This window comes from Pristis pectinata, chromosome 31, assembly GCF_009764475.1.
Source record: "Pristis pectinata isolate sPriPec2 chromosome 31, sPriPec2.1.pri, whole genome shotgun sequence".
NCBI classification, from domain to species: Eukaryota; Metazoa; Chordata; class Chondrichthyes; order Rhinopristiformes; family Pristidae; genus Pristis; species Pristis pectinata.
The window spans coordinates 4,504,613-4,523,460 of NC_067435.1; the positions used below are offsets into that span (position 1 = coordinate 4,504,613).

At 46.8% G+C, this 18,848-nt stretch overlaps 1 protein-coding gene across 14 annotated transcripts in view; it reads left to right on the plus strand.

The window, feature by feature from the left end:
• LOC127585086 (KN motif and ankyrin repeat domain-containing protein 2-like) overlaps positions 1-18,848 on the plus strand; it is a 142,470-nt gene that overhangs the window by 88,046 nt on the left and 35,576 nt on the right. For 7 of the 14 annotated variants that reach the window (XR_007958469.1, XM_052042251.1, XM_052042252.1 and 4 more), the window contains one exon: positions 15,539-15,705. Coding sequence is in view for 13 of the 14 variants with exons in the window: in XM_052042251.1 (XP_051898211.1) it covers positions 15,594-15,705 (112 nt within the window). In the remaining variant the exon portion in view is untranslated. The remainder of the gene's footprint in view (positions 1-15,538; positions 15,706-18,848) is intronic. The other 7 variants (XM_052042257.1, XM_052042256.1, XM_052042262.1 and 4 more) reach the window with 1 other exon arrangement.

Genomic DNA, 18,848 nt, shown 5'->3' on the forward strand with positions numbered 1-18,848 from the left:
ATTGTCACACGTACCAAGGTACAGTGAAAATGTTTGATTTGCTTGCCATCCATACAGATCATTTGACAACATAAGTACATTGAGGTAGTACAAAGGGAAAAGCAATAACAGAATGCAGAGTGTAGTGTCACACAGACACAGACACAAGAGAGACTGCAGATGCCAGAAATCTGGAGCAACACACAAAATGCTGGAGGAACTCAGCGGGTCGGGCAGCATCTACAGAGGGAAATGAACAGTTGACCTTTCTGGCTGAGACCTTTCATCCTGATGCTGGCTGAGACCCTTCATCTTGATGAAGTCCTGATGAAGGGTCTCGGCTCGAAACGTCAACTGTTCATTTCCCTCCGTAGATGCTGCCTGAACCGCTGAGTTCCTCCAGCATTTTGTGCATTGCAGAGTATAGTGTTACAGCTAGTTACAGAGAAAGTGCAGTGCAAGTAGACAATAAGGTGCAAGGACCATGACGAGGTAGATTGTGAGGACAAAGAGTTCATCTTATCGTACAAGAGGCCCATTCAAGAGCCTATAACGGTGGGATAGAAGCTGTCCTTGAGCCTGGTGGTGCATGTTTTCAAGCTTTTGTAGCTTCTGCTGGATGGAAGTGGGGAGAAGAGAGAATGTCCGGGGTGGGAGGGATCTTTCCCAAGGCAGCAGGAAGTGTAGACAGAGTCCTTGGAGGGGAAGCTAGTTTTTGTGATGTGCTGAGCTATGTCCACAACTCTCTGCAATTTCTTGCGGTCTTGGGCAGAGCAGTTGTCATACCAAGCTGTGACACATTCGGATAGGATGCTTTCTATGATGCATCTATAAAATTTGGTGAGGGTCAACGGGGACATGCTGAATTTCCTTAACCTTCTGAGGAAGTAGAGGCACTAGTGAGATCTCAATTTCAAAATTCCCATCCTTGTTTTCAAATCCTTCTTGGCCTTCATCTCCTTATTTTCTGCATTCTCTAGTCCTCCATGGTCTCTAGGTTCCTCCAACTCTAGCCTGTTCTGCATTCCAATCTTCTTTATGACATAGAATGAGGCCATTCACCCCTTCTAGGTTATGCCAGCTCACAGATCAATTCCATTCCCCACTAATTCTTTTCTCTGTAACCAATTCTCTCCCCACGTTCTCATCAACTCCCCCCAGATTCTACCCCTCACCTACATGCCAGGGGCATTTTACAGCAGCCAGTTAGCCTCCCAACCTGCACGTCTTTGGGACGTTGGAGGAAACTGGAGCACCCAGAGGAAACCCCAAGCAGTCACAGAGAGAACGTGCAAACTCCACACAGACAGCACCCGAGGTCAGGATTGAACCTGGGACTCTGGAGCTGAGGCAGCGGTTTTACCAACTGTGCTGCCACTTTGCCACACCTGTAGCTGTATTTCTAGTTGCTTAAGTTGTGGAATTCTGTCCCTAAATCTCTCTCCCTTCTGTATTCTCTTGTTTTAGATCACTCCTTCAAATGTACCTCTTAGACTAAGTTGTTGACCACCAATTTTAAGATCTTTGCAGACGATTTTGGGTCCATTGAAATGTGGATGGGCAATTGTCTGCCACTGGCAAGCAACAACGTAGGTTGCACAGAGTCTGGGTGCAGGAGGTACTGACTCCAGCAGAACGGTTAGAAAGTGTTCCACTTGTTTATGAGACCAGATGTAGGGCTGGGCTTATCCCTGAAGGGGTGAGGCCCTGATCTGGCAGCAGGCAGCGTTGGCTGGGAGTGGGTGGGGTAAGGCTTCTCTGTGCAGAGTTAAACCTCCAGCTTTTCATGTTCAGTTTGTTTCACTGAAGCTCATGGGGAGAGAGTAAATAAAACTGCCTCGTACACAGCCTACAGCCATCCCACAGGATTTGACATGGATTACTTTGAACTCCAGCGACGTCTGTCATGTGAAGCCAACCACAACAAGATCCTGGAGGCAGCTGTAGAAAGAGAGGAGCAGATAATCCGTCGCTCGAGGGACAGACTTTGGACCCAGACACTGGGAGAACTTGATACCCACCCATCATTTGCTGTGTCCTTTAATGATTATGGTTCAGGAATAGGAAATACAATTTAAAAATTTATGGATAATGCCATTTGGATGGTTGAAGCTTGTGCCAAGATTCAGGAAGGCATCAATGATCTTGGATAATGGTGTGCAAATGACACACTCAGTAAAGCGAAGTGTGAAGGGTTGGGGGTGTGTGTTTTGGTAGCAGGGTTAGGGGGTCTTACACTGCTTGTCCATCAGAGATCCAACTGGGACAGAGAAACAGAGGGATCTCTGTTCTAATTGGAGAAACCAAACTACTAAAGACGTTGATGCAAGTTATTCAGGCGGCTTTAAACAAAATCAAAGCACCAGGCAGATATCAGAAGAATGAATTAAAGAGGAGAGAAGTTACTTGTATTGAACCTTGGTTTGGTTTGGATTTTTTTGGTTTTGGTTTATTATTGTCACTTGTACCAAGGTATAGTGAAAAACTTGTCTTGCATACCGATCGTACAGGTCAATTCATTACACAGTGCAGTTACATTGAGTTAGTACAGAGTGAATTGAGGTAGTACAGGTAAAAACAATAACAGAATACAGAGTAAATTGTCACAGCTACAGAGGAAGTGCAGTGCAGGTAGACAATGAGGTGCAAGGTCACAACAAGGTAGATTGTGAGGTCAAGAGTCCATCTCATCGTATCAGGGAACCGCTCAATAGTCTTATCACAGTGGGATAGAAGCTGTCCTTGAGCCTGGTGGTACGTGCTCTCAGGCTCCTGTATCTTCTACCTGATGGAAGAGGAGAGACAAGAGAATGACCTGGGTGGGGTCTTTGATTATGCTGACTGCTTCACCAAGGCAGCGAGAGGTAAGGACAGAGTCCAAGGAGGGGAGGCTGGTTTCTGTGACGTGCTGGGCTGTGTCCACAACTCTCTGCAGTTTCTTGCGGTCCTGGGCAGAGCAGTTGCCGTACCAAGCCGTGATGCATCCAGATAGGATGCTTTCTATGGTGCATCTGTAAAATTTGGTGAGTATCCAAGGGGATGGACCACACCAGGAGCATTGTTTGGAGCCCTGGTCTCCATATTATTAAAAAGATACAGAGGCACAGGTGGAGATGCAGTGAACGTTGGGAACACAGAGTACATCCTCATTTGAAACGTCTGTGCAGACTGGGGCTCTTTACTCTTGGGAAAATTGGGCAGCGATCTTTAAAACAATAGAGTGCTCTGATTAGGGTTGGATAGAGAGGGGGCAAATGGTTCCGTTTCTGGGTGGACCAAAAGAGAATCATTAAGATGGGTCACTAATAGATCCAACAGGGAATTCAGGAGAAACTTCCTTATGCAAAGAATGGTTAGAATATGGAGTTTGGCCCCCAGAAGGAGCAGTTGGGACAAATAACAGAGATTAATTAAAGGGAGCAACACATGAGAGGCTGGGGGAACTCAGCGGGTCAGGCAGCATCCGTGGAGGGAAATGGACAGTTGACGTTTCAGGTCGAGACGCTTCATCCGGACTGAAAGGTAGAGGGGAGATGGTCAGTATAAAGAGGTGGAGGGAAGGGGTGGAGCAAGAGCTGGCAGGTGATAGGTGGATCCCGGTGTACTTAAAGGCACAGTCTCCAACGGTACAGTGATTGAGAATGATCAGGCACCAGTTGTAGGATTGAAGGAGAGAAATCCTTGCCCTCTCAGAAATAAAGTCAAAGTCAAGTTTATTGTCATCTGCACAAGTCCACGTGTGCACAGGTGCAATGAAAAACTTGCAGCAGCATCACGGGCACAGAGCATCAGATAAGCAGCATTCACAAGAAAAACATAAATTATACGCAATTTTTACAAGAAAGAACACAATTAGAACAAAAAATGTCCATTTTAGTGTAAAGTGGTGCTAAACTGTAGTGATTAAGGTTGAGCTGGTTGGTTCAAGAACCGAATGAAGTAGCTGTTCTTGAACCTGGTGTTGTGGGACTTCAGGCTTCTGCACTTCCTGCCTTCCACGGTCCAGGAATTCCATTGACACATCTGTAGGCAGAAAATCAGTGGAAAGTCGAATCCCCTGGGCCGGGAACCATTCTGCCTTTCGGCTTCTCAATGAGTAATAAAGCCATTCTCCTCTGATCTGAAGACAATAGTTGCACTCCCCTGTGGCACCATTTCCTTCCCACTCTGGTGTTTGCATTGAACTAACCTGTGTGAACATTTTTCTGAAACAGAATCATACAATGACACTACAGTGAAGTTGAGTCCAGATAAAGGGTCTCATCCCGAAACATCGACTGTTCATTTCCCTCCACAGATGCTGCCTGACCCACTGAGTTCCTTCAGCATCTTGTTTGTTGCAAGTAGACACTTCTCGCTGCCTTGGTAAAGCAGCCAACATTATCAAAGACCCCACCCACCCCTGACATTCTCTCTTCTCCCCCCTCCCATCGGGCAGAAGATACAAAAGCCTGAAAGCACGTACCACCAGGCTCAAGGACAGCCTCGATCCCTCCATTATAAGACTATTGAACAGTCACCTAGTACGGTAAAATGGACTCTTGACCTCACAATCTACCTCGTTATGGCCCTTGCACCTTATTGTCTGCCTGCACTGCACTTTCTCTGTAACTGTAACAATTTATTCTGCATTCTGTTATTGCTTTTCCCTTGCACTACCTCAATGTACTGATGTGATGAAATGCTCTGTATGGATGGCATGCAAAACAAAGATTTTCACTGCACCTCGGTACATGTGACAATAATAAACTAATTACCAATTACCAACCCATTAATCCTCTTTGGAAAAAGGCTACCCAATTAATTCAGTTCCCCCACTGAACACACGCAGATTGAATGGACTTCTCATGGGTTGCTGCTTTGAGAGATCCCAGACTGGTGAGTCAATGTTCCGGGGACCACGTCGAGTAAAAGCTGAGCTGACTCTATGCTATCATATCAGAGCAGGGCAATAGTGGGGGAAACGTTAATCTGATGCTCTGTCTCCTAGTTCCACTGACCAGTGGCTGCTTTTCCAGGATCTATATTCCTAAACTTAAGAAGAAACACAGCAAAAAGTGCACAGTGGAAAACACAGCCATGCAGATGAAGGGTCTTGACCCAAAACGTTGATGTTCCATTTCCCTCCATAGGTGCTGCCTGACCTGCTGAGTCCCTCCAGCATTGTTGTTACAGCAGTATGTGAACCTGCTGACTTGTTAGGGCCCGTTTCACCACCACCCACCACCTCTCCATTATCTCCAGCAGCACAACAGTGACGACTGCAGCTGTGTATAGGGAAGGTGGTGTCTCAGTCCTGGAGCAGGAATGGAGTGTGTCCAGGAGCTCTGCTGTGAGGGCTTCCCCCCCATCTTTGGGACCAAGTGCTCACCTTTTCTTCAATGCCAAGTGCACCAGCGTTTGATGCCAGATAGATTGAGCGCTGACACCAGGGAATGTGTCAGCCTGCCTGCTGAGCCCAAAACAACAAGGTCTGCCCCCAGGGGCCTGAGCAGGGACGGCTGGGTGCTGAGGAAGGAGGCAGCACTTGTCAAAGCAGACTGCAGAGCTTGGGGAATAGAGGAGGTTATCCCCAAGGTGAAGGACACTTCCCTGTGATCAGAAGCACAGCCTCCATCCCCTCTGCCTCACTGACAGTCATTGGGAACACGAGAGCGTTACTTCTTATGAATTCGGTTCCCGTCCCTTCCTTCACTGCTTTAATGCGAGAGGTTATTCTCTGCAGTGTTGCCGTGTGTGCAGATCCGATGGAGTGATGCTGTCCTGGGCAGGACAGTTTGGACGGCTTCCACTACTGGTCCAACTGCTCCACTGTCAGCAAGGGGGAAAACCCAGACTGCAAGGATACCTGAGTAATCATCAGCGGGCTAATTCCAGCCCAGGTATCTCCTGGGTAGCAGTCCTTCAATGGCAACCAACCTAGGCATCGCCTGGGTGAAGATCAGGGGGCCAGTTTCCACCCTAGGCATCTCCTGGGCAGTGAACCATGGAATGGCAACCAACATCTGCTGGGCAGTGGTCAGTGGCCAATGGCTACCCTGAGCTTCAGCTGGGTAGTGGTCAGTGAGTCAGTGTCCATTTGGTAATGGTCAGTGAGCCCGTGTCCACTGAGTAGTGGTCAGTAGATCAGTGTCCACTGGGTAATGGTCAGTGGGTCAGTGTCCACTCTGGGCTTCAGCTGGGTAATGGTCAGTCTCCTGATACACATGTTCTTGGTTGATGTTCTTGGGCCCTGTGAGAAGGTATTAAATGTGAGAAATAACAATGAAAAGACATAGACCCAGAAATCCTGGTGTGTTCCAAAGGTCAGGGCCTCAGGGGATTGAGTGAGTCAAGGGCCCACACAGACTTCAGTTCTGGGCTGTATAACTAAGACCTTGTTGTCCCTGGAGTGCCCAGCGTCAAGGCTCCCAAGACAAGGTGATCCGCTTTCCTCCACACTACTTGGGGTGGAGAGTTGCTCGGGTGAGGGTGCCGTCCTGTCCGTGACTGAGGTGGGTCAGGGTGCACAAGGCCGCATCACTCCAGGATGTGCCCACTGGAATTTTCGGACAGGTGTGGAACAGCCCAGAAATGATCTGATCACATTTCGCTCTGGGCAAAGTCAATGTTCAGTAAAGTGATTGCGTTCCGAGACAATGGACTTGCCTTGATGCAGAATATTCTCCCCAAAGTGTTTCTATAACTTCCCCTTAAGTGCATCCACACTACTTATCTCAATGTTCCTTGCTTCTCATCCTTACTGCTCTCTCCTGGATTCCTGGTAATTGTTAATTGTCACGTGTACCAAAATACAGATCATTCCAGACAGATCATTCCATGCATAATTACACTGAGGTAGTACAAAGGGAAAGGCAATAATAGAATGCAGAATATCGTGTTACAGTTACAGAGAAAGTGCAGTGCAGGCAGACAAATAAAGTGCAAGGGCCACGATGAGGTAGACTGAGAGATCAAGAGTTCATCTTTAGCGTATGAGGTCAATTCAAGAGCCTTATAACAGCGGGATAGAAGTTGTCCTTGAGCCTGGTGGTTCGTGTTCTCAATTTTTGTACCTTCTGCCCGATGGGAGGGGGGAGAAGAGAGAATGTCCAGGGTAGGTTGGGTCTTTGATGATGTTGACTGCTTTGCTGAGGCAGCAGGAAGTGTAGACAGAGCCCATGGAGGGGAGGCTGGTTTGCGTGATGGACTGGGCTGTGTTCACAACTCTCTACAATTTCTTGCAATCTTGGGCAGAGCAGTTGCCGTGCCTGATTGATTGGATTTTTGAATGAACGTCCTGTATTTCTGACCTCTGGCTTTGGAATCTCCCACAAGGAGAATCACCTTCTCTACATCTGTTCAACCAAACCCACTGGTGACAGTGATCACCCCAGAACCTGCCCTTTACTAAAGTGACAGATGGTAGGGTTAAGCACTCTGTTCTGGCTTCATCCTTGTAAATCTTGTCCCTGCCCTTTTCCAGTGCTTGTATATCTTTTTCTGTGACATAAAAACAGGAAAGTAAATAAAATTCCCCAAAGAGTATCAAGCACAAGAATCTGAAGCCTGGCAGCACAGACTTTCAGGAGTGTGGAGGTGGGGGTGATGGCTTATTGGCTGTGTTTACATCCGGACCAGTCAGCCAGCGGGAAGAGTGTGAAACGGACAGGAATATTATAGACAGCAAGCTACCAAACTCACACCTACAAGCATTTAATAGAAGAGATGCCAAACAGAGCTTAGGGTTTAGAGTAACTCAGGGAGACATCAATCATAAAACGTAGAACAAGACAAGAATGTTCCTTCTTAGACTGTGTGTGAACCGCTACGTGTCCTGAAATCTCCACTTACAACTGTGCAATCAGAGCTAATTAAGGAGAGGTTTCTCCAAGGCAGGTGGGGGAAAAAATCCATAATATTGATCTTGTGTCATTAACAAGCAGACTTACTTGTCAAATGTAGTGTAGGGGGAACTTTACTCTGTATTAAACTTGTGCCGAACTTGCGTTTTTGATGAGAAAAGTAGAGGGAACTTTACTCAGTATCTAACCCAAGCTGGACCTGTCTTGGGAGTGTTTGACAGGACAAAGAAGAGGGAGTTTTGCAGAGTAAAATTTTCCTGCATTGCCTTTTCCCACTCTCTTCCCACTGCCAGTTCTCTATCCTTGCTGCACCCCCCGACTCACATTTATCCTTTCTCTTTCACCCCTCTTCATTCCTTTCCTCCACCTCCGGTCCCCCCCCCCCCCCCCACCACTGAACATCCAGCCTCCCCTCCTCTCCCTTCCACTTCTACCACCCTGCTTCCTCTCTCCCCTACTCGGTAGTTTGCCCATCCTCCCGATCCATCTCTGCCTCGCTGCCCTTGTCCAGTTAGCGGTGTAAAGTCCACAGTAACATCTCCCCTTCCCATTGTTTGAGCATCTGATACTGGAGTGGAGGAAAGGAGCAAGGTAATGCACCCAACTTAAATACTGACAATATTCAAGTCTTCCATGCACTACCAGTGCGCTGCTAGAATACAGTTGTTTCCTGTGTAAAAGGGTAGATAGTACAGTAGCTTAAGTAATTGTTACTGACCCAGTATTCAGGAGCCTGGAATATTACCCTGGAGATGTGAGATTGGATCAACCAAAGTAGCTGGCAGATCTAAATTCAGGTAATCACACCACAGAAAGGCCATTTGGCCCAACCGCTTTATGCCAGCGTTTATGTTCCATTCGAGCCCCCTCCTGTCTTTCCTCATCTGTTCCTGTTGACAACTTGTCCAGCCTCTCATTATCATTCAAGTATATCAACCATTCCCTGAGGGTCAAGTTCTACATTCTCTCTGCTCCAGGATATTCACAATTCCCCATTGGAATAAGACACTTTTGTTTTCAGTAACAGTAACTGTGAAGCTGCCAGATTGTAAAACTTTGTCACTCACTAACATCCTTCAGTGAACACAGTCATCCATCCTTCCTCTGTCTGTGGCTCCAGACCCATCAATGTGCTTGACTCTTCATTACGCTCTGGAATGGATCAGTTCAGGGGTACTTCGAAATGCTCAATAACATTAGTGATTCCCACATCTCATGACTGTTCCCCTGAGGTATATCTCCCCCACTGAAAGAATTAACTGACAGGGAAGGAGCCACGAATTCCGACACACGAATTCAGATGCTGGAATCTAGAGCAACAAACAATCTGCTGGAAGAACTCAGCGGGTCGAGCAGCATCTGTGGAGGGAATTGACAATTCCTCTCCTCCCACAGATGCTGCTCGACCTGCTGAGTTCTTCCAGCAGATTGTATGTTAAGCCAAGAATTCAAGAATTCAACCACTTCCTAATAAAGCATTGATCCAGAACTCCAGCCAGGGTAAAGACCCAGGCCTGTATAAATACAGCCCTCTGCTGGGGCCAACTAGAACTGCAGAGAGTGAGACAACACTGATTTTGGTGAATTAGTTTATTATTGTCACATACTGAGGTACAGTGAAAAACTTTGTTTTGCACGCCATCCATACAAGTCACTTCATCACATCAGTGCATTGAGGTAGTATAATAGAAAACAATAACAGAATGCAGAATAAAGTGTTACAGTTACAGAGAAAGTGCAATGCAGGCAGACAATAAGGTGCAAAGCCATGATGAGGTAGATTGTGTAGTCAAGAATCCATCTCATCGTACCAGGGGATAATAGTCTTATAACAGCAGGATAGAAGCTGTTCTTGAGCCTGGTGATACGTGCTTTCAGGCTTTTGTATCTTCTGCCCGATAGGAGGGGGGAAGAAGAGGGAATGTCCAGGGTGCGTGGGGTCTTTGATTATGTTGGCTGCTTTACCGAGGAAGCAGGAAGTGTAGACAGAGTCCATGGAGGGGAGGCTGGTTTCCGTGATGTGCTGAGCTGTGTCCACAACTCTCTGCAGCTTCTTGCAGCCTCTGCTATTACTATTTCAGTTACTATTTCATCTTATCTAATTTACTCACCACTGACTAACACACAGCCAATCATGATGTAATCAAGTCCTGGGTCATACATCACAGTTCGGCTGCATTCACTTTAATATGACCCAATATAGATTAAGCCTGTGGAGAAGGAGCATTGTGCTACATCCAACCCAGAGAGAGCTTTTTTCTGTATTTAACTCGTGCTTTCGCTGTCTCTGTGACACAATGTTGAAGAAGCTGAGAAATCTAACTTATCCTCAGCTTTTGAGGAAGCTCGCTCAGTCCTTCAAACTCGGATTCCTGACAGGAGGGTTTTTATGTATAACTGCTTAAATCAAGTACTCCTGTAGTCACGTCCACAATCAGGATGTAAAAAACATCGCTGTAACATTGGCTAAGTGCACTAGCAGTGTTTGAGGTGGAGTTTTACTCTGTACCCACCCCATGCTGTGCCTGCCCTGGAATGTGTGATGGGACAGTGTGGAGGGAGCTTTACTCTGTGTCTAACCCCTTTTTAAAATGATTTATTTACACATTTACCATGTGTACATTATTTCCTTCAGAAGGTTTACAAAGCTCGAATTTAATATAAAATGTGACCATCCTTGTCCAGCATGCACTCCATCCCCTGTGGTGCCCACCGGTCGCGGAAGTTCCCAGAGAGCCTGTAGACACTGTGTGCTACCTCTCCAGGGACACCAAGGAATGGTTGTGTCCTATGTGATCCCTGTGCTGGGAGTGTGTGACGGGACAGTGTAGAGGGAGCTTTACTCTATCTAACCCCTGCTACCCTGCCCTGGGAGTGTGTGATGGTATAGAGGGAGCTTTACTCTATCTAACCCCTGCTACCCTGCCCTGGGAGTGTGTGATGGGACAGGAGGAACTTTATTCTGCATCTAACCCATACTACCCTACCCTGGGAGTGTGCAATGGGATAGTGTGAAGGGAGCTTTACTCTGTATCTAACCTGTGCTGTCCCTGCCCTGGGGGTGTGTGATGGAACAGTGTAGAGGGAGATCTAACCCGTACTGTCCCTGCCCTGAGAGTGTGTGATGTGACAGTGCAGAGGGAGCTTCACTCTGTATCTAATCCATGCCCTAGCAGTGTGTGACAGGACAGAGGGAGCTTTAGTCTGCATCTAACCTGTGCAGCCTTGCTCTGAAGCATAACTGAGTTGCTGCCAAGTATCATGGGGCTTTGGACTGTGTTGTTGTAATTTTGATTTGGCAGCACGGTTTATGATGGTCGTCGCCAGAGACGGAGCTGCAGCAGTGAAGCCCCTGTGGCTGGGAGTGGCAGCAGGGAGCAGTCAGTGACCTAGAGCTTCAGAGTCACCACATTCAGCAACAACCTGGACCCACACGATATCCCGACCAAACTCCACAGCAATTCCTTGCTTTTAGATTTCCTGCAGTAAGGAAGCCACAAGCACATCTGCCTTTTTATGATCTTTAATTTCAACACCACTAATGGTTCCTGCCCACACAGAATTGAGCAAACTTTCTTTACTGCTGGTGGGTTCATAGAGTGGGGAGGGATGTTTTCAAGCAGAAACACCACCATGGTCTTGTAAATACTGTGTAAACATCTGTGGGAACCAGAACATGGAAAATCCTAAAGCCTGGGGGTTATCGTCATCGGGAGATACAGCACGGAATCAGGCCCTTTGGCCCACTGAGCACATGCCATCCCCACACCCTTTGACACTAATCCTACATCGGCCGTAGAACAGTACAGCACAGGAACAGGCCTTTCAGCCCACGATGTTGTGCTGGGCTAATTAATCTAGTAACTAAATGCCTATCTAAACCAATCCCTTCTGCCTACACAGTGTCCATATCCCTCCATTCTCTGCACATTCATGTGCCTATCTAAGAGCCTCTTAAACGCCTCTGTTGTATCTGCCTCCACCACCACCCCTGGCAGCACATTCCAGGCACCCACCACTCTCTGTGTAAAAAACTTGCCCCACACATCTCCTTTGAACTGACCCCCTCTCACCTTAAATGCGTGCCCTCTAGTATTAGACATTTCAACCATGGGAGAAAGATAACCGTCTACTCTATCTGTGCCTCTCATAATCTTATGAACCTCTATCAGGTCTCCCCTCAGCTTCCGCTGCTGCAGAGAACACAACCCAAGTTTGTTCAACCTCTCCTCATAGCTCATGCCCTCTAATCATTAAATTAATCCCATTTTATTCTCCCTACATTCCCATCAACTCATTCCCTACGATTCACCTACAACAAGGGGGACTTTGCAGTGGTCAATTGACCTATAGACTTGCACATCTTTGGGATGAGGGAGGAAACCCACGCAGTTTCAAGGAGAAGGTGATAACCCCACACAGAGAGCGCCCCAGGTCAGGATTGAACCTAGGCTGCTGAGGCAGCAGCTATACTAGGCTCTTCTCCTTGAGGCTGAGAAGACCAAGAGGAGACTTAATCTAGGTATTTAAAATCATAACGTATCTTAATAGAGGAAATACGGGGAAGCTATTTTCTGTGGATGTGTTAGTAACTGGAGGACATTGATTTAACATAATAAATTGATAAATTGGTTTATTATTGTCACTTGTACTGAGGTACAGTGAAAAACTTGTCTTGCATACAGTGTAGCGGTTAGCGTAACGCTCTACAGTGCCAATGGCCCGGGTTCAATTCCGGCAGCTGTCTGTAAGGAGTTTATACATTCTCCCTGTGTCTGCGTGGGTTTCCTCCGGGTGCTCCGGTTTCCTCCCACATTCCAAAGACGTACGGGTTAGGAAGTTGTGGGCGTGCTATGTTGGCGCCAGAAGCGTGGTGACACTTGCGGGCTGCCCCCAGAACACTCTACACAAAGATGCATTTCACTGTGTGTTTTGATGTATACGTGGCTAATAAAGATATCTTATTCATACAGATCAATTCATTACAACAGTGCATTGAGGTAGTACAAGGTAAAGCAATAACAGAATGCAGAGTAAAGTGTTACAGTTACAGAGAAAGTGCAGTGAAGGCAGACAATTGGTGCAAGGGACATGACGAGGTAGATTGTGAGGACAAGAGTCCGTCTTATCGTTATAGGGGATCATTCAATAGTCTCGTAACAGTGGGATAGAAGCTGTCCTTGAGCCTGGTGGTACATGCTTTCAGGTTTTTGTACCTTCTGCCCAATGGGAGAGGGGAGAAGAGAGAATGTCCGGGGTGGGAGGGGTCCTTGATTATGTTGGCTGCCTTACTAAGGCAGCGAGAAGTGTAGAGGCTGGTGTCCGTGATGTGCTGAGCTGTGTCCACAACTCTCTGCAGTTTCTTGCAGTCATGGGCACAGCAGTTGTTGTACCAAGCCGTGATGCTTCTGGATAGACCAAAAAAAGTTGAGGCTGTTTATCTATACCACATGCTGTGATCTGGGATGTGTTCCTGGAAGGAACTTTCAAAAGGGGTTGGAAGAAAGAGCCGAAGGCAAATAATTTTTGGGACCGAGGGGAAAAGGCTGGGGGGCTGGTGGGAGTGATCAGAGAACTCTTTCACAGAGCTGGCACAGGGCCAGTGGACAGAATGGCCTCTTGTCGTGCTGTATCGTTCTGTGAGTCTAATTGGTTGATGTACATTCAAAAGGCAATGGGTAGCAAACAGATTGACAACGATGCACCAACCTGCCTACCCTTAAGTATTGGTTTATGTGACTGGGATGATATTCCAGAGGATAAGAGTTTGAATCCAACCATAGGATCGAAGAGATTCAATCCAGGCAAAAAATATAACTAAAATCAAGAAAACAATATCAGCAAAAGTGACAACATTCACTGGGAAATGCCAGTACTCGTCCTGGCGTTGCTAGAATAGGATTTCTGTGCTGATGCGATATTTCAATCCTAATTTATGTATAATTTACATGACAACCTACTGTTGTCTGTACCTATGTGCCTGTGATGCTGCTGCAAGCACGTTTTTCACTGTAACTGTACCTCACCGGACTTGTGCACATGATAGACACTCGATTTGACTTGAGACTCTGAGCTCGGCCCTGTAAGTTAGAACATAGAACATAGAACAGTACAGCACAGAACAGGCCCTTCGGTCCACAATGTTGTGCTGACATAGCTATTCCCTCCCACCTACAGAATGCCCATAGCCCTCCATTTTCCTCTTATTCATGTGCCAAAGTTGAATCCAGTAGTTTAGTCATTGTAGCACCAGGGGTGAGAAAAAGTGTTCAGTAGAATATGAGGTCAGGATCTCTGAGTTGTTGGATCAGTCCTCCAACCAGGCAATGCCCTTCCTCCTGTCAGTCACCCACACTGCCAGACCCTACTTGTTACCAGCAAGGTTTTGCCTCTGTCCTTATCTCCAACATCACGGTGTCCTTAGAACAGAGCATTCATCGTGGGCCGAAGGGCCTGTACTGTGCTGTATTGTTCGATATTCTATGTTCGTTCCCAGTTAGATCTACACTGAGCAGCAGCTGGGGTACGGTACAAAGTGCGGGTGAGAGACATGCCCTAGCATTAGCTGCTGTGTCCCCACTTTAGGAAAGACAGGCTTGCCTTGTCTAGCATGCTGCACAACCTCAGAACTTCCCAAAGTCCTTAGTAGCCAATGAAACACAGTCACTGTTGTAATGTATGAAGGGTGGGAGCCAATTTGTTCACAGGAAGCTCCCACAAACTGTAATGTGATGAGCACCAGGCCATCTGTCCTAGTGACATTGATTAAGGGTTAAATATTGGCCAGGGAAACACATCGAGTATTGTGTTCCGTTTTGGTCACCCTGCTACAGGAAGGATGTGATTAAACTGGAAAGAGTGCAAAAAGATTTACAAGGACTTGCCAGCACTCAAGGGACTGAGTTGTAGAGGGAGGTTGGACAGGCTGGGCCTTGGAGCGTAGGAGACTGAGGAGTGACCTCATGGAGGTATATAAAACCATGAGGGGCATAGATAGGGTGAGCGGTCTTATTTCCAGGGTTGGGGGATCAAGAACTAGAGGACATAGTTTTAAGGTTAGAGGTGAAAGGTTTTAATAAGAACCCAAGGGGCAACTTTTTTTACCCGGGGGGTGGTAGACACATGGACCCAGCTGCCAGAGGAAGTGGTTGAGGCAACTGCACTGTGTAATGAATTGACCTGTACGATCGGTATGCCAGACAAGTTTTTCACTGTACCTCGGTACAAGTGACAATAATAAACCAATACCAATACCAGTACCAATTTAAGAATTATGTGGACAGGTATTTGGATGACAAGAGTTTAGAGAGATATGGGCCAAGTGCTGGGAAATGGGATTAGCTTGAATATTACATCTTGGTCGGCATGGACACATATGGGCCAAAGGGCCTTTTTCTGTGCTGTTAACTCTGTGACTCTAAGTCTACAAGGAGAACTCACAAACCATAGCTTCGGTCTCTTATGTTCACTTGTGAGACCAGACTGGGATTCAATTCAATGGCCCAAATGTGAGAAGGCACCTCCAACAGTGCAGCATTCCCTCAGTACTCCAGCGGAAGTAACTCCTGAGATGATGTGATGATGTGTTGTGGAGTGAGATGTAAACCCACTACCTGCAGGGAACTGAACCACAGCTAACCTGTGGAGCAAAGCAGCCCAACTGTTCAGTCCTGCCCCATCTCTGTACCATTCTGACTTGCTATTCCTGCCCACAGAATCTCCGTGTGATTAGCTGATCTCGGAGGGACTGACAGAAGATCAGAGCCGAAGATGGCAGAAGTTCTTCAGATGAAAACTAACTTCCCTGGTACGTCTAATCTCACCGGTGGCTTTTCAGGTGACCCCAGCGTAAAGCACAGTAAACAAGGAGTGCACAACCCAGGTGTGACACTTTGCCAGCTCAGCACAATTTCTTGAACTATTAGCCTTGTTATTATCTAGAAGGATAGAGTCGTAAAGCACAGAAACAGGCCCTTCGGCCCAACTCTTCCATGCCGACTGAGATGCCTGTCTGTGTTAACCCCATTTCCCCCATTTGGCCCATATCCCTCTTTTCCTTTCCCATCCATGTCCCTGTCCAAATGCTTTTTAAACGTTGTATTTGTTCCCACCTCTACTTACTACGGTAGCTCGTTCTGTACACCCACCACCCTCTGTGTGAAAAACTTGCCCCTCAGAACCCCTTTAAATCTTTCCCCTCTCACCTTAAACTCATGACCTCTACTTTTAGACTTCTCTACCCTTGGAACAAAGCTGTGACTATCTACCAAATCTATGCCCCTCATAATTTTATAAACCTCTATAAGGTCACCCCTCAGCCTCCTGTGCTTCAGTGAGAACAATCCCCGCCCATCTGATCTCTCCTTGTAACTAAATCTCTCCAGGCAACATCCTGGTGAATCACTTCTGCGTTCTTTCTGGCACTATTGTATCCTTTCCATAGTGTGGACCAGAACTGTGCACAATATTCTAAGTGTACAAATCAGGGTCTTATGCAGCTGCAACATGATGTCCCAACTCTTATCCTTAACACCCCTGCCTATGAGAACAAGCAAGAAAAGTGCCTCCTTCTCTACCCTATCCTCCTGTGTTGCCATTGTCAGGGAGCTATGAACTTGCACCTCAATATCCCTCTGTACAGCAACGCTTCTAAGATCCCTGTCGTTTACCTTATATGTCCACCCAGTATTAGGTACTCAAAGTGCATTACCTCACACTTGCCTGTATTAAGTTCCACCTGCCACCGCTTCACCCAACTTTCCAGATGATCTGTGTCCTTCTGTATCCTTGGACAATCATCCCCACTATCTAAATTCCACCAATCTTTGTGTCATCAGCCAGACCACAGACATCCTCATCCAGTCCTCACTCTAAATAACTGCTCTTTCAATTCCTCTCTCTTTCTACAGACCAAGGGCATAGCCATGGGCACTCGCATGAACCCCAGCTATGCCTGCCTCTTCGTTGGCTACGTTGAACAGGCCCCATTCCTCAACTCTTTCTGTGCTATATTGATGACTGCATTGGTGCCACCTCTTGCACCCGTGTGGAACTCGACAGTTTCATAAATTTTGCCACAAATTTTCACCCTGCTCTCCAATTCACTTGGACTATCCCTGACACCTCTCTCTCCCTTCTCGAACTTTCCACCTCCATCTCAGGAGATGCTTTATCCACCAACATCATCTACAAACCCACTGATGCCCACAGCTACCTTGATTACAGCTCCTCTCACCCTGTCTCTTGCAAGGACGCTATCCAGTTATCTCAATTTCTCTGCCTCCACTGCATCTGCTCCCATGATCAGGCTTTCCACTCCAGGACATCTGAGATGTCCAATTTCTTTACTAACCATGGCTCTTCCCCCACTGTGGCCGAGAGAGCTCGCACCCGCATCTTTGCCATTTCCCGCACCTCCGCTCTCACCCCCACCCCTCCCAGACCCAACAGGGATAGGGTCCCCCTTGTCCTCACATTTCATCTCACCAGCCTACGTATCCAACAGGTCATTCTCCACCACTTCCACCATCTCCAACGGGACCCCACCACCAAGTATATCTTCCCCTCTCCACCCACTTTCTGCCTCCCAGTTTGACATCCTCATCCAAGTCATTTATATACATGACAAGCAACAAAGGTCCCAGCACTGACCCCTGTGGACACCACTGGTTACAAACTTCCAATCAGGAAAAAAACTTTCACCACTAACCTTTGTCTCATATCACCAAGCTCATTTTGGATCCAGATTGCCAAAACACCTTGGATCCCATGTGCCCTAATTTTCTGTACCCGCCTACTGTCCAAGAGCCTATCAAAAGCCTTATACACATCTACCACCTCGCCTTCATCAATTTTCTGAGTAATCTCCTCAAAAAACTCAATCAGATTTTTAAAACAGGATTTCCCATGCACAAAACCGTGCTGACTCCCCCTAATCAGTCCCTGCCTTTCCAACTGATCATAAATCCTATCCCTAAGAATTTTTTCTCATTGTTTCCCTACTACTGACATAAGGCTCACCAGCCTGTAGTTTCCCTACCGCCCTTCTTGAATATGGGGAAAACATTTACTACCCTCCAGTCTTCTGGTACCTCACCTGTGGCTAAAGATGATGCAGGAACCTCCATCAGAACCCCAAGAATCTCCATCCTTGCTTCCCATAACACCCTCAGATAGATTTCATAAGGCCCTGGGGAATTGTCCATTTTAATGTGTATCAATATCTCTAACACTTGCTCTTTCCTGATCCACAGGTACCAGACAATCAACATGCACTTCCCCTAACTCTCTGCCCTCCCATCCTTCCCCTTGGTGAATACTGACACAAGGTGTTCATTCAAAACACTGCACGTATCCCCTGGCTCCACAAAAACACTTCCCTTTTGGTCCCAGAGAGGGACTATTCTTCTGCTAGCTACCCTCTTGCTTCTAATATATAAAGGGCTTTGGAATTCTCTTTAATTCTGTTGGTCAGGGCCATTTCATGCCCCCTTTATGCCCTCCTATCTGCTTTCTTCTCTGCAATATCTTCTATAAATCCTCAAAGGACTTGCTTGATAACAATTTCCTATATCGGATATCTGCTTCCTTCTCTTTCCTGTTCAAACCCTCAACTTCCTTTGTTAACCAAGGTTCCCTAATCTTACCATCTTTGCTTCCTACACTTACAGGGACATGTTGACTCTGAACTCTTACTAGTACACTTTTAAACACCTGCAGGTGTTTAAGGGAAGGATATGGTCAATGTGTGAGGAAGAGAGATTAGATTAATTAGGGGTCATTGGTTTAATTAGTTTGGCACAATATTGTAGGCCAAAGGGCCTGTCCTGTTCTACGTTCCATTTTCTACCTTATCAGATGTTGTTCTTCTCTCCAGCAGTTGCTCCCAATCTGCTTTCACCAGCTCCTTTCTTATACAATTGAAGTCAGCCCCCCGCCAATTTAACTCTAGGTCCAACCTTATCCTTTTCCATGACTAACTTAAAGCTCACCGAATCGTGGTGACTGTTCGCACAGGTTTCCTCC